This window comes from Equus asinus, chromosome 10, assembly GCF_041296235.1.
Source record: "Equus asinus isolate D_3611 breed Donkey chromosome 10, EquAss-T2T_v2, whole genome shotgun sequence".
In the NCBI taxonomy this organism is placed as follows: Eukaryota; Metazoa; Chordata; class Mammalia; order Perissodactyla; family Equidae; genus Equus; species Equus asinus.
Genome location: NC_091799.1, coordinates 71,933,393 through 71,948,779, shown reverse-complemented (window position 1 = coordinate 71,948,779; position 15,387 = coordinate 71,933,393). Strand labels below are relative to the sequence as shown.

General features: G+C 34.9%; 1 protein-coding gene across 2 annotated transcripts in view; it reads left to right on the top strand.

The window, feature by feature from the left end:
• Window positions 1–15,387, top strand: part of PARP8 (poly(ADP-ribose) polymerase family member 8) — a 168,372-nt gene that overhangs the window by 78,488 nt on the left and 74,497 nt on the right. For both annotated transcript variants that reach the window (XM_044779350.2, XM_070519664.1), the window contains exons 4-6: window positions 5,570–5,607; window positions 13,113–13,202; window positions 13,778–13,848. In XM_044779350.2, the coding sequence (XP_044635285.1) occupies window positions 5,570–5,607; window positions 13,113–13,202; window positions 13,778–13,848 (199 nt within the window). The remainder of the gene's footprint in view (window positions 1–5,569; window positions 5,608–13,112; window positions 13,203–13,777; window positions 13,849–15,387) is intronic.

Genomic DNA, 15,387 nt, shown 5'->3' with positions numbered 1-15,387 from the left:
AATTAATTAATTAATTAATTTTTATTTTTAATCTTTTGCTGAGGAAGATTTGCCCTGAGCTAACATCTGCTGCCAATCTTCCTCTTTTTCCATGTGAATTGCTGCCACAGCGTGGCCAGTGACAGACGAGTAGTGAAAGTCTGCGCTCGGGAACCGAACCCGGGCTGCAGCAAACCCACCCACTAGGCTGCTGGGGCTAACCCAAGCAACTGTTTTGTTTAAAAAAAATATTGTGGTGGAGCTGGCCCAGTGACTGAGTGGTTAAGTTCACGTGCTGTACTTCGGCGGCCTCTGGGGTTTCCAGGTTCGGATCCTGGCACAGACCTAGCACCGCCCGTCAAGCCACGCTGTGGCAACATCCCACCTAAAATAGAGAAAGAGTGATACAGACGTTAGCTCAGCCACAGTCTTCCTCAAGCAAAAAGAGGAAGATTGGCAACAGATGTTAGCTCAGGACCAATCTTCCTCACACACCCATAAAAATATTGTGGTAATAGAAATAATTTATAGATTCTAGTTTTAAACTTGAAATGTTAAGAACCTAGTACTGCATATGGTATATCAAACACACGGACTGACCTGAATTTCTTTGGCAAAGGATTTCAATGTAATTGTAATTTAGCATATTGCAAAATTCTGAAGGCATTTTTGCTTGAATCGGAATTCAGAGCTTGCTCCAGATTATTCTTCCTTTTCTTGTTCACCTTCTTTTGCTTTTACTTCTTCATAATATTTTTGCCTGCTATTTGTTAGGTACAGCACATGCTACCCTCACTCTTTCATCTATTTAAGCTTGTTTCTTTGCTCTTTTTTTGGCCTTACCTATTAGATCCTTTAGCTTAATCATCCATGTCTGCTTCTCCTAGATTGTTTCCCTAAGAACTCTGTAAGCCACAAAGTGAAACTGATTCAGATTTTACAGCCCTGGTGATTTTCCTTCTGGTGTACTCCCAAGAAAATGCTATAGCACATGGAGCTGATGAATCGTTTTGTAGGGCTTTCGCTTTCTATTTAGTATTGGAAAGATCACGTATCATGGCGAACATGAAACTGTCTCCTAATATCATGAGGATAATACAACCATCAAATAAAATAATCAGTATTAGCTTTGGTCTCTGATAAATGTAATATATTGTGATTTTTAGCAAATTGAGTTCCCCAGAGAACATTCATTCATGTAAAATTTCACTTCTGTAAATTTTCATTGCTTGTACTGGAAGCTGACTAAAATTAACTTGGCACCTGCTGCTCTGTGTCTGGCGTTGTCCTGGGGGCCTTACACCTGTTAAGCCATTAAATCATCACAGCAGGCTTGTGAGGTAGGTCTGAAAAGAGATTGAAGCTTAGCGTGTTGCAGTAACTTTTCTTATGCCAACCAGCTCGTAAGGCTCAGAGCTGGAATTTGTCTCCTGTTTGTTTTACTCTGCCTACAGCAGGCTCCCTCATTCGAGATAGATATGAGAATATATTAAGGCTTCATTTTGGATTTAGACATTGATTTGGATGAAAAATGAAGCCAACTGCTGTTGGTTGAGATGGTTGACTGTTGGGAATTAATTCAGCATAGCGCTGAGTATAATCCCTGGCCAGGGCCCAGGCTTCTGTCACATAGTACTGCCAGATGAAGGGTTGCCTTGATCATCACTCATTTCATTTCTCCGTAATACAGTTCCACTCTATAAAGGAGTGAATTGTGGGAAGATCAACTCATGTGGGGTCATAGTGTATATTTCCCCCGGCTTGTTTGAGGCACCTCTGGTGTGGTTATTGTATCTTCTAATTCTTGGCGTTTCATTCAGACTGTGATTCTCAAAGCGGGCTCTTGGCTGGGATCCAACATCTCCCATTTGTTCCTGCCTTCTCTTTGCCATTACGTACCTCCCCACTGATATTTGCTCATATTTCACTACTACAGTAGCTTCTTCATTTGATCTCTTTCTTCAGTCGATCCTAAATATTGCCAGTCATACTAATTTTTTCAAAATACTAATTCTGCCTAAAATTCTATTGTGCTTCATACTCTGTGATTTCATTTATATAATATTCTTGAAATGGCAAAATTATAGAGATGGAGAACTGATTAGTGGCTGCCTGGGGTTAGGGTTGTTGGGGTGAGGGGAGACAGGTATGAGTCTAAACAGGATAGCATGAGGGAAATCTTTGAGTGCTCAGATAGTTCTGTATCTTGATTTGTGGTAGTGGGTACATGATTGATGCAACTGTGATAGAATGACATAGAACTATACACAAACTTTACACTAATGTCAATTTCCTGGTTTTGAGATTGTACTATATAGGTATATAAGATGTAATCAATTAGAGGAAACTGGGTGAAAGATACATGAGATCTCTCTGTATTATCTTTGCAAGTTTCTACAAATCTATAATTATTTAAAAATTAATAACATAAAAAATACGATTATGTTTTAAAATGTTGAAGTTCCTTTGTCTGTCATATTCATTAAGTGTCATATTCTTTGTTTTCCTCTGAATTAATAGTTCAAAGTCATCTCCTGATTTTTTTCTCCCTAAATTTTCTTTGGCATTAACACAATGTTTGGCTTTTACCAGGTTACCCAAAAATGCTTCTTGAATTAATTGAACAATTGAATAAGCTTTATCAAAGAACAGTGTATCAAGACTTGGTTTCAGTATTTAACATCCTTATTTCCTACCCACCTGCGTGTTGTCTTTCTTGTCTCTGTCTTATTGACTAAGCAGCCTGCCAGGGACTTGACTGGTGGAGTTCTGGAGACTTGGGCTTGCCTGGGAGGGTTGCATTGCCTTGTGGCCAAGGAGCCCAGAGTCACAAATTCTAAATGGAGTGGCTTTTCGAGGACCTAAGACTAAGTGTCTTAAGGGCAAGATGAGCCAGGAAACCCAGGGTATGAACTATGGTGAACCCTGACCATCCAGCCATTCAGATCTATAATAGTTTTATAGCCCAGTATAAGATCTTTCTGGGTGAATATACCATGTGTACTCGAAAAGAAAAGGATATTCTGAAGTTGTAATTTTCTATGAAAATCAACTTCAGATCTTTGATGTCTTTAATGATTTTTGTTTTTTTTGTTTGTTCTGTTAATTACTCGAACTATGATTGTAGAGTTGTCTTATTTCTCCTTCTAATTCTGTCAGGTTTTGCTTCACGTATTTTGAAGCTCTTTTATTAGGTACATACACATTTATGATTGTTGTGCCTTTATTCTGATGAATCGACCCTTTTATCATTATAAATGATTTCTGCGTATCTTTGAAGTTTTTGTTATTAACTTAAACACTTCAGTCTTCTTATGCTTACTGTTTGTGTGGTGTATCTTTTCCAACCTTTCAGTCTATCTGTGTCTGTATATTTAATGTGGATCTCTTAAAGATGACATAGAATTGGATCTTGCTTTTTATTCATTCTGGCCATCTGTGCCTTTTATTCAGTGTGTTTAGTCCATTAGCATTTAATGTAATTCTTGATATACTTTGATTCAAGCCCCATTTACTATTTGTTTTCTCTTTGTCCCTTCTGTTTTTTGTTTCTGTATTCCTTTCTTCTTTTGGATTAAATGTTCCAAAATAATTTTAGAATTCCTCTTTATCTAGTGGCTTTTTAGCTTTTTTCATGATTACTCTAGAGATTCAATATATATCCTTAAGTTTTCTTATAGTTATTATTTAGGGTTAATATTCTACCTTTTACATAAGATGTAAGGACTTTGAAACTATATATGATCTTTTAACCTCTCCCTAACATTGCGCTATAATTGTCATACGTATTACATTTACATATGTTATAAATCCCACAATGAAGGGTTAGAATTTTTTACTTTAAACAGTCATGTATTTTAAAGATATTAAGAGAAAAAATAGTCTTTTATATTTATGATTTCTGGTGTTCTTCATTCCGTCTGGATATTTGACTTTCTGATGTAGTTCAGCCTGGAGAACTTTGGAAATTCATGTACTTCAGGTCTGTTAGGGACAGATTTCCGCAGTTTTCTCTCATCTGGAAGTTTCTTTATTTGCTTTCATCTTTCATGCATATATGGCCTGGATATAGAATTCTGGGTTCACTGTTGTTCTCTCTGCCACCTTCCCACCCAGCTCTGTACTGTTCTGTTGTCCTCTGTCCTCCGTAGTTTCTTATGAAAACTCAGCATTGATTCTTATCGTTTCCCTGTACATAATGTGCCATTTTTTTCTCTGACTTCTTTTAAAATTTTTTATTATATTTGGTTTTCAACACTTTGGCTATGTGTACCTGGGTGTAGTTTTCTTTGTGAATTTTCTGAGCTTTTTCAGTCTGCACGTCTATGTCTTTTACCCAAATTGGGAAATCTTCCTCTCATATTTGTCTTTTTCTGCATTGTTCTCTCTTCGCCTTCTAAAACTCTAATTGTATAAAATGTTTGCTCTTTTGCTAGTGTCCCACAACACCTGATAATTTGTTTTTGTTTTTTTCTCTCTTTTTCACATTGGATTTTCCAATACATCCTTAAGCATACTTACAGTAACTGTTATAACATCAATGTGGGCTAATTCCAACACTTGGATCAAATTTTCTCTTGAATATAGATTAGGCTTTCCGATTTGTTCATATGTCAAGTAATTTGGATTGTATTGGACTCACTTTGTGAATGAGACTTTGCATAGACTATATTTAGTATGTTCCTTCAAAGGATTTTTTTGGTCATAACAGGGAGTTAATTTGGCTACACTTAAACTAAATTTTGACTTTTCTGTGACAAGTGCCAGCTCCACTTATCCATTCAGAAGTTAATATTGAATATGTACTGTGTGTCATGCACTAAAATAGGTGACTGTGCTAAAAATACCAGTAGACATGGACCCTAACCCCAAGAGACTTGCAGTGTAGTTGATGGAGATAAGAAAGTGAACAAAAAAGTATGATAAATTCCCATATGTCGTAAGTATGCAGAGGGAGTGAGGTTACTGAGAAAGGAGTTGTGAAACTCTTAAAATGCAATTGAAAAATTATTTCTGAAACAACTCAATCCTTCTGAAACAGGAGGTAGTTTATTTGTTATATATGATGATGATAAAAGATTGGCTGGTGAATAACTATTAGTTACACTGTCATCATTTTGTTAATTCTTTGAAGAAAAGGATGTGTTTCAAAATCACAGCATATTGTGGGCAAGCAATATTAAAAATAAATGTTTAAATTCTTGACTGCCATACTAAACAAGAGGAATACTTTATTTTTGGTGAGAAAAGATGATTTGATAATATCTGAGCAAACACAAATTATCATAAATTAGTAAATATTAGACATTGCTGAGATAAAAAGACTTCTTTATACTAAAAAAAAGTATCACTATTGGGAGAAAAATATTTCAAAAATGATTTACACTCATGGAAAATATATCTTAAAAATCTGTAAGTTTCCTATGTCAAATATTAAGAGGTTTTCTAATCCATTTTGGATGCTATCTGTTTATAGTTATATCTGTTATAAATGAATGGGTAACATGGGGTTGGTTTTTATTTTGTAAAAGGGTATCTACCCAAGCAATAACTTGAGGTTTTCTTTTCTCTTTTTTTCCTGTTTTAACAGTGTATCCTATTCAGTGCATGTATCTGAAGATTACCCAGGTATGCTTTTCTTCTTTTGATTTTTATTACAAATTTTGACTTCATGATTCCATGAATATTTATTTCTTCTGGAGATGTAAAATGTATATAAATATATCTAGGGGCGAAGCGTTGGCAGGGAAAGACTTAAAGATCTAGAAGAATTCTGTTGATTGCCTGTGAGATACATGTCTTCCCCTGAGATGCAGTCCAGAATCAAAATGGTTTCGCAATGAAAAGTCGTTTACATGAGCCGACGTGACAGCTTCAACCTGTATGTTTACATCGTTACAATGAAAATAAAGATTCTCTAAGTGGTTTAGTTGTTGGTTTTGGAATATCATTTGGCTTTTCATAATGTCACAGTAAGAGGTAAAAATAACATCTAAAATAATAGCTAAAAATAATAGTAATAGCTAAAAATAATAGGCCTTTCTTCCTTTCTCTCAGTATACATGTAATTAAATAACTCTCACAACAATCCTATGAGATTGTTACCATAATATCCCCATTTTACAGATGAATGGTGGCACTGCTAATAAGAGGAAGAGCTGGGACTTGAACCCAGTAGTCTGGAGTCTGTGGACTGTGCCACTGGACTGGACTGGGCATCTTGCATACACGCAGCTGTCCTTATTGCGTGTCCTGAAACGTGTTACCAGGGCCACACACTCTTGTCCGTGGAAAACAGAATGTGAAATCGCTGCAGGTCCATTTTTCTGTAACTTACACAAGTCCTTTCTCCTAGGCCGTCGTCTTACTCTCCAGACTCACTGTAACGTCATCGGATGTGTATGCCAACATTTGAGTCATGATAATTTGAAGATATAAACAAGATGTTTCTTTTTGGCATTTTTCTTACAAATGATATCTATAATTTTATCTTGAATAAGAGCATAAGCACTGGAGACTTAGTGAAAATCAAATATGACTTGATTAGTTTACCCCAGAGAAAAGAGAGTATAATGCCAAAATCTACTGTTTATTGTATTCTGTGGCAAAGAATAGCACATTTTAACTGCCTGTATTTCACGTCTATGTATGTTTTCTACTCCAGTATTCTTAATAACATCAGATGGTTATCAAACTAACTATTGTGATCTATCAGGGTCAGAAATTGAAATCCTAATTCCAATTCCTATTCAAATGTAGCCATTTTATTTACATGCTCTGCATGCTTGGGGTGATATTTTTCTGTGTAAAATGACTAGATTACTATAAGTAACTTTGATTATATATACTTTGAGTGTTTTTTAAATAGTTAGTTCATAATTTGGTATGAGGATATTGTAAAGCTTATTTATGTAGCATTTAAGCTAAGTATTTCCTGTGGTAGTTTGCATTATGCATTTAGTCTTTTTATAAGATCAAATGTACATTTTAAAATAATTTTGTAAATCATAATCTCCCTTATAGTTATTTTGCTCTGATCTCCATATATTTTAAGCATAGTATTCTATGAAGCTACTATAAAATTAGATAAGGAGAGTTATTCATTATTAAAGATAATTAAAAGATAAATTTCTTTTGGTAAGGAAGATTGGCCCTGAGCTAATATCTGTTGCCAGTCTTCTTCCTTTTGCTTGAGGAAAAATGTCTCTGAGCTAATATCTGTTCCAATCCTCCTCCTTTTGCTTGAGGAAGATTGTCCCTGAGCCAACATCTTTGCCAATCCGTCTCCACTTTGCATGTGGGAAGCTGCCACAGCATGGCTTGATGAGCAGTGTGTAGGTCTGCACTGGAGATCCAGACCTGTGAACCCTGGGCTGCTGAAGTGGAAGCACGTGAACTTAACCACTATGCCACCAGGCTGGCCCCAAGATATGCTTATTTTTAATAGTAGTATAAAAAGAATTCTAGGCAGATTTTATTGGAAGAACCAAGACAAGTAATATTTATAAAGAAAAGTAGTTTTGGTAGATGGTTTTGCAATCATCTCTTCCTTATTTTGATATAGTATGTTTTAGATGCAGAATGTTCGCTTTGTGTGTTAGGAAAATAAAAGCACCACTATTTATTGTAGATACTATAATTATTGTACTTCTAATCTGAGGCAGCTCCTAGAGATGTCAACCATGAGAGGTGCAGGACTTTCAGTCAAGGTGATAGAAATAATGCCACAATTAAAGCCCAACTTGAAGACAGTAAGCGAATTATTCTGTAGCACAGGCAGCACAGGCATCTGGTCGAAGATGCCTTCAGAAACCAAGTGAACCAAATGTTCAGCTCCCTCTTGTGGCCAAGAGGTATTACTCTGTTCTTCTCTTGCCATGTATGAGCCCCACTTGCAAATACAATATACAAATATGGAAATTTAAAAATAAAGCATTGGTTATCATTTGTGCTTTTAAAAATTGAATTCCCTTCTTGGAGTAAGTTTGTAGTGAATTTCCAACATAATTCGTTTCTAAAAAGAAAGGGAGTGTAAATAAAACTCAAGGATGAGAGAGAGAGATTAGTGCATTCTGAGGTAGAATTTGGAATTGGTTGATACAACCAGTACACTGTATGCCAAGTATTTTCATATAAATAACTGAATTGATTCTAAATGCAGTCTGTGTATAGACAGAACAGGGGCTATCATGACATTTTATACTTGAAGAAATGTCCTGAGAGAGGTCAAATAATATTTCCCAAGGACATGTGATTTGGTGGTCAAACCAAGTCTCTAATTCAGTTCTGATTCCTATCACTTCTGGGGAAAAAGTAGTAGTAGTATTTTTATGGAGCCTTCTTTGAAGTGAATATCACTGTGATAATGTTTTCCCCGTTATTAAATTTTAATCTACATGTGTTTGTACTAAGTTCGGTCAATACCCTTGACTTCTCACATAGACAAATTTATGTAAAAATTATATATTTTCTATTCCTTTCCAGTATTCATACCTGTGATCTTGTTTCCCATTGGCTAGAACTTCCAGAATAATTTTTAATGATAGATATGAAAGTTAGCAGTGTTGTCCCTTTTCTTAAAATTAGTGAGCATGCTTCAGATTGCTTTCAGAAAAGGAAGTATCATTCCTTTTCTCACGTACCAGGTTTTTTGGGGTTTTTTTAAGCATGAGTATTAAGTCTGTGAAATTCTATTTGACATCTATTGGGGCATCATATATGCTTTCTCCTTTGAACAACAAGGTGACACATTAGCAGATATCTTAATGTTGATCTCTTAAGAATTATGGTGGGTTTTGTCATATACTCTGTTATTCAAGACTTGAAATTGCTAAAGGAATTAAACTGTTCTTTGGCACTTGATAGAACTTGCAAGTAAATCTATCTGAGCCTAGTATCTTTTTAGGGATGGTTCTGGGGCAACTGTCGTATTTTCTGCCATGATTATTGATCTGTTCTGTTTTTCTATTTCTTAGTCATTTTGTATCATGCACTCTTCTTGAAAATCTACTCTATTGATGAAATGCCCAATTTTTTTAGCAAAAAGTTTTTTATAGTACTCACTATAAATCTAAAAATCTTCTACATCTCTGTAATCATTTCTTTTTTCTCCTTTGTATTGTTTTATATTTGTTCTTGTCTTTTTCCCCCTTTGATTTTTCTTCCAAAATCATTGCCTATTTTATTTTTCTTTCTTTCTTTCTTTCTTTCTTTATTGTTAGGAAGATTAGCCCTGAGCTAATTACTGCCAGTCCTCCTCTTTTTGCTGAGGAAGACTGGCCCTGAGCTAACATCCGTGCCCATCTTCCTCTGCTTTATATGTGGGACGCCTACCACAGCATGGTGTGCCAAGCGGTGCCATGTCTGCACCTGGGATCTGAACCAGCAAAGCCTGGGCCACTGAGAAGCGGAACGTGGGAACTTAACCGCTGCGCCACCGGACCGGCCCCTCATTGCCTATTTTAAAAATTCTTTCAGACACTAAGTCTGTTTTATGTTCTTTTTAATTTCTAAATGCAGTAATCTTGATAATACTTTTATTAATTCCTTCTGCTAATGTTCCTCAGGCTTTTTTTTCTTGTCTGCTTTTCCTGGATTATATGGTTCAATGATTAGCTCATGATATAAATTTGAAAATAAGGAATTTTCTTTGCCCGGGTGGAAATGTATCAGCGTAATCCTCCAAATTCAGGATTATGTCACCTGGTTTGTTTCCTTAGGAACAGATTTGTCATTTTATAATCTTAATCTCTTAAGTAACCTGTGCCAGGTATTAGCACTCATTTCATAGGTTTTTTTTTTTTGTGAAAATGGAAATTTAGAGGTTGTTTACTGAGTTTTAGGGATACAAAATAACATGCGTATAAATGAAATACTAAATCTATGTTGGCTTTTCAAAATAAAGTGAAGAAATGAGCAGCCTTCTGGTTTACTTGTACGTATGGAGTTTATACTGTAGACAATTATTTGTTTTTTAAAGGTATGTTACAAGTCGCAGATAATTGGCTCTGCTGTAACAGAACAGCAGAGTTCCTTCTCATCACTTCCCACCTTTAATTTGGAGGCTTACCTCCTGGGGGGTGTGAATTCTCTCATCCCTTTTAATGTGTTTTACAAGATATTGCAATTGTTGAGTGACAATTTTTTGATATTAGAAACAACATAAGAACACATTGATTTTTGGATTCGGACAGTTTCACCACTTACTAGCTGTGTGTAATTACTTTAATTACTTAAATAATTTGGGCAAATTACTAAATTTCTGTGAGCCTTGGTTTACTCATCTTTAAAATAGGGATAATAATTGATAGGCTTGGGGATTGACATGGATGTTATATATAACATCAGGGAAAATATCCAGATTATATTTTAAAACCAGTATAATTATTATTTATAATTATAATTATTTCTCTTAAGTTACATAGTAGTGAGGAATGGAATGACTTGGCTTAAATCATCTTACATTTGAAATAGAATAAAAGCAATAGTTTAAGAGATGCTTTCCCATAACACTCTACTCATCTCTCCCTGATTGTCCACGGAAGTTCTGGTCATGCTTGCATAGTCTGGTAGGGAAGGGAAGAGAAAATATTCATACTGTTAACATCCTTTAGCAAAGATCTGTATGTAGGTCCTCTGCAAAACATAAATGTTAAAGAATAACTGTCCCCAGTAGTTTCAAGAAAAAAATTGGCAGCTCTAGAGTCAAGTGAGAGAATTTCAGTGAAGGAATTGGAGTTTGAAAACATTCTTTTCTGTCACTGACTCAGTCTGTTACCTTAAACTCATTCCTTACGCTTTTTATGTCCTATTTTCCCGTGTCTAAACAAAGATGATGTTATAATTACAGATATCAAAATTTTTTTGAGGAAGATTTGGACATAATTATTTACACAACAACAAAAAAAGGAAAACATAGAATCCAGTCATCCTGCTGGGATGATCGTCAAAGATCATCAGCAAACCTCTTCATTTTTGTAACTAAGCAGACCGTGGCTTAGGTTAAAAGGGATCAACAGCTGGTTGGTAGCAGGGTCTAGATTTGACTTTCTTTGTCTCCTTTCCTACATTTCTGTTCTTGACTTGGGTATACCTCTGTGATCTGGCCTATTATGTAGTAATAGTGATTTGATAGATGTTGTCATGAAACCTGAAAACAGGTTTGGATAAATTAAGCCAAAACTGGAAATTAAAAGTGTTCTCGTGCTGAAGTACTAATCGAAACGCAAACTGGTAGAAAATATCTTAGAAAATGATATGTCTGAATGCATAATCCTTTCTTTTAGTTTTATACAACATGTATTCCACCAAATTATATTCTCTTAAATCAAATCTCACTGCCTTCCAGTGTTAACACTTTACATAAAACATGTGATGCTTTAAATTGAGTTATTCATTTCCCAGTTTTCCTAAACAGAAAGTCCTAATTTAGTTGTCTCTTGAAGCTTTAGTAAAATCTCCTCGTTCCATAACACTGAGATATTGCATGATACAGTGTCCGCTTTATGGATTTTTCTGGATCGCCCCTTCTAGTCAGTGGTCAGCTATTGCTTCTGTTACTTTAATGCTCCCTTTTAATTCTCTCTTCCTCCATAAGTTTGCTTCAAGGAATCCACTGTGCACGGTGAAAACCTGATTAAGTTGATCCAGTAGCAAATAACTTTGAATCAGTGAGACTCTGAATGAGGGTTTAAGAAATGTAAAAACTAGCTTTAGTAGAGGAGTTTTTGATTCTTACCTGGACGTACGAGGGGACTGACAGGAGAGATGCTGGATAAGCAGTGGAAATATCAACTAATATGATGAGACAATAATTAAAATAAATTTATATTAAATCTCTTTCTTAATCTGTGGTCTGACTTGATGTGCACAAAACTCTCATGCCTTCCTTGATGCTGCTTGAAAACAAAATGCGGAAAAAAGTAGTAATTAAAACAAAGCGAGGTGATGAGGCAAACCTGCTTTGTCTCAAATCGAATCCACTCCCATCTCTTTCACCTTCCTGAATAATATTGAAGCCTTATGTCTATTGAGAGTCTTTTGTGGCTATGCAGTGAATACATATCACTATCCTTTACTCACTGCTTACGGTCTAAAAACAGCACGGATGTTTCTTTGTTAGTAAAGTAATGACTTAGCTATCTATCAATTAAAAATCATGTTCTCACTGTACTGACACAATATTATGAAAGCTTGGCTCAAGATCTTTTATCATATATTCAGTCAATCATCTGAACACTCATTTCCCTTAGCAGAAATTGACAAAGGCTTCAATTATTTTATAGGAGAGAATAGTGTGCACTTTTATATTTATATTTTATATATTATTGACGAGTATATTTTAGGACCATTGTTAATGAATTCGTGAAATGTTTGTTTAATAGCGCTCTCACAGATGCCCTGTAGTTATCAATGAGCAAAGTAGAATAAACAGCTGTGTGTTGTATTCTATTACCATACACTTGGAGATCAGTATTTATCAGGGAAAAATCCTAAATTTATAAAAATATTATTTTTTTCCAGAGGAAACAAATAATGAATAAGAAACTTAAAGAATGTATGGATTAATTTAATGTTCTATGCATTCAACTTGTTTAATATTATTTAGATAAAATTAGTTCATGAAAGAATAATAATTGTGAGACATATTGATTTAAAAATATATATCAGAGTAATATGGGAGGTATGATTTACAACAAAAGCTTTAGCTCACACTCCTTAAGGACATGGTACTGAATCTTTATTGTTTCATCAACTGTTGTTGATAACCCTTCTCTGTCACTCACTAAGCCTGCTCCCTGTAGTTGACATTGATATTGGGAAGGACCCTGTTCAGTGAGCTGGAGCAAACAGTTGCATCCAAATGATCCATTGCCCCGTGGGATATCAGAGATGTATTTGGATAGTCTCCATCCAAAGTCGGTATTTCTCCAGCAGGTGCCAGCATCTTTAAAGGGGCCATTTACAATGAATTCACACATAAATCTGCAATTTACTTTTTTTCCTGAGATTAATCAAGACAGTAGTGTGTGCTTCATGAGAGTTGGAAGTGATGTGATATTACTTTATTTTTTTTAATAAAGGATGTATTTTTTCAAGTTACTATGCCTTTAGTTGTCCATATTCCTTTGCAGATAATACATATGTGTCAAGTTCAGAAAATGATGAAGATGTATTAGTTACTACAGAGCCAATTCCAGTAATTTTTCATCGAATAGCAACAGGTAATAGGAATGCATTGTTTTTTTATTCTAGGTTAATATTTTCTTGATTGTAGGTAGCTTTATTTTTTGTTTCTTTTAGCCCATATAACAGATATTTAACTTTAGTATCTATAAATATGATTCTCCATACACATTTTCTATCTAAAGTTCATTAGTTTGTTTTGCAACAGTTTTTTTAAAATGCATAAATTTACAGTACTTTTAAACGTCTTGTTTAAATGTTTTATGTTGATATTTGGTCTTGTGAAAATATTCCCGTGCATAATGACATTGCCAAACAAACAATATTTAGAAAGCATATTTAAGGCGATGTAGGTCCCACGAAATATATAATGAGAGCTGAAGCAATCCACAGAGTGGCACTTTAGTTTGACCATATTTTTATGGACAATGAAAAATCAGAATAGCTTGTATCGTATGTAACGCCCTAACATAATATAATTTTAAAATATGCCGGAATTCTCTTGCAAAGGAGAGAATCACCTAAGGGATGTTCTTATACTGAAAGTTATGAATATTTGGTAAAGAGTATACTGAAAACTAAAGTGATTTTTTTAATCATAACTTTCTTTCAGAATTAAGAAAGACAAATGACATTAACTGTTGCTTATCCATAAAGTCCAAATTACAGAGGGAAAATGGGGAGGTATGTAAATTAAAGTTTCTTTTTCTTCAAAACAGTATACATATGTTTTAAATCTACTGTGTATTTATGGTTAATATCATCATTGTTATTTAGGTTAAGATTGCATAGAGCGAATGGAGCTCAAGCTCATGGCTTAGAGACTTCGTGTGAGGGAAGGCTGGTTAACTCTGAGAAAGAAGCTCCCTTTAAAATAATAGAAAGAACAACGCGTGGTTTAAATCTCAATAAAGTGCCTACAAAACCTAACTTATTTTTTATATTTTCATCAAATAATATAGTTGACTGAGGAGCACTTGGGTAACATAGTTATAATAACTGTATGTGGCTATACATAGTTTTGATGAGACCCTTAAAATTCCATTTGTCAAAGATGATCTCCTTAGCTAAAGTAGCACAGAGCGTGGGTATAGTCTTGTTATTTTTGGCCAGTGTTAAAACAACACCACCAACACCAACACCAAACAAGCTCATCTTCTTTCCTTACCTTTAAAAAATTTGCTTGAGTCTATAAATAAATACTGGGACATTAAACAACAAAATGAGTGCAATGGGAACAACAATTCTTTGCTTTTAAAACTATGCACTCAGGAGCCGGCCTTGGTGGTCTATTGGTTGATTTCGCGCTCTCACCGCCACGGCCTGGGTTCGTTTCCCTGTCATTGAACCATGCCACCCCTCTGTCAGTTGTCAAACTGTGGCCGTGGCCCACATAGACAACTAAACTAACAACTGGGATATACAACATGGACTGAGGCTTTCAAAAAAAAAAAACCAAAAAAACTGTGCTCAGTACAAGCCTCCCTTCCTTTTCACGTTGCCCCGTTCTAGTCTTCTTTATCTACCCTGAGAATCACTGATTTAGCAATACTGTTGCTAAAATCAAAAACTGTTAGCATTTTATAAAACCCCAATTCCCTTTTGTAGATTTTTTGGGTTTTTATAAGAATTTGAAATTTGGTCTAGAAATTTAGAGATGATTACAAACATTGGATGAATTGAAAGGGCCAGGGGTAGGAATACTACCTTTAGTTACTCTAGATGAAGTTTCATTATCTGCACTTGAGACACACAACAGATATGGTTCAGTTAATTAGAAACCCAAACTCCAAGTTCAAGCATACATAATTAAATATCCTTTTGAGATCTTAAATCTAAAACAAATAATTTCTGTATCCTGAAAGTTCTCTTCATGATGTGATTCATATTTATTTTCATAATTTTATTTTTATCTTATTGGCTTCGAAGTGTTTTTTCTTTTGTATCATTTTGTAGAGTTGGCAGTGGAAGTGAGAACATTCTGGGATAAGTAATGCTGAGGAACTTTTTAATAAAATATTGAATCAGTGTGAGCTTTCAAGATGTTTTGTCAGAACAAAACCAAAGTTTAATTGATTATACATAGTTTTGAATATACATCAAATATTAAATTGTACAACTCAAGATCAGCAAAATGGAACTTTTAGAAAAGATTTACATGGAGCTTGATGCACCCACAAAACTGTCTCTTACTACCTTTTGTTTTTGGCTTGTACTGCACCA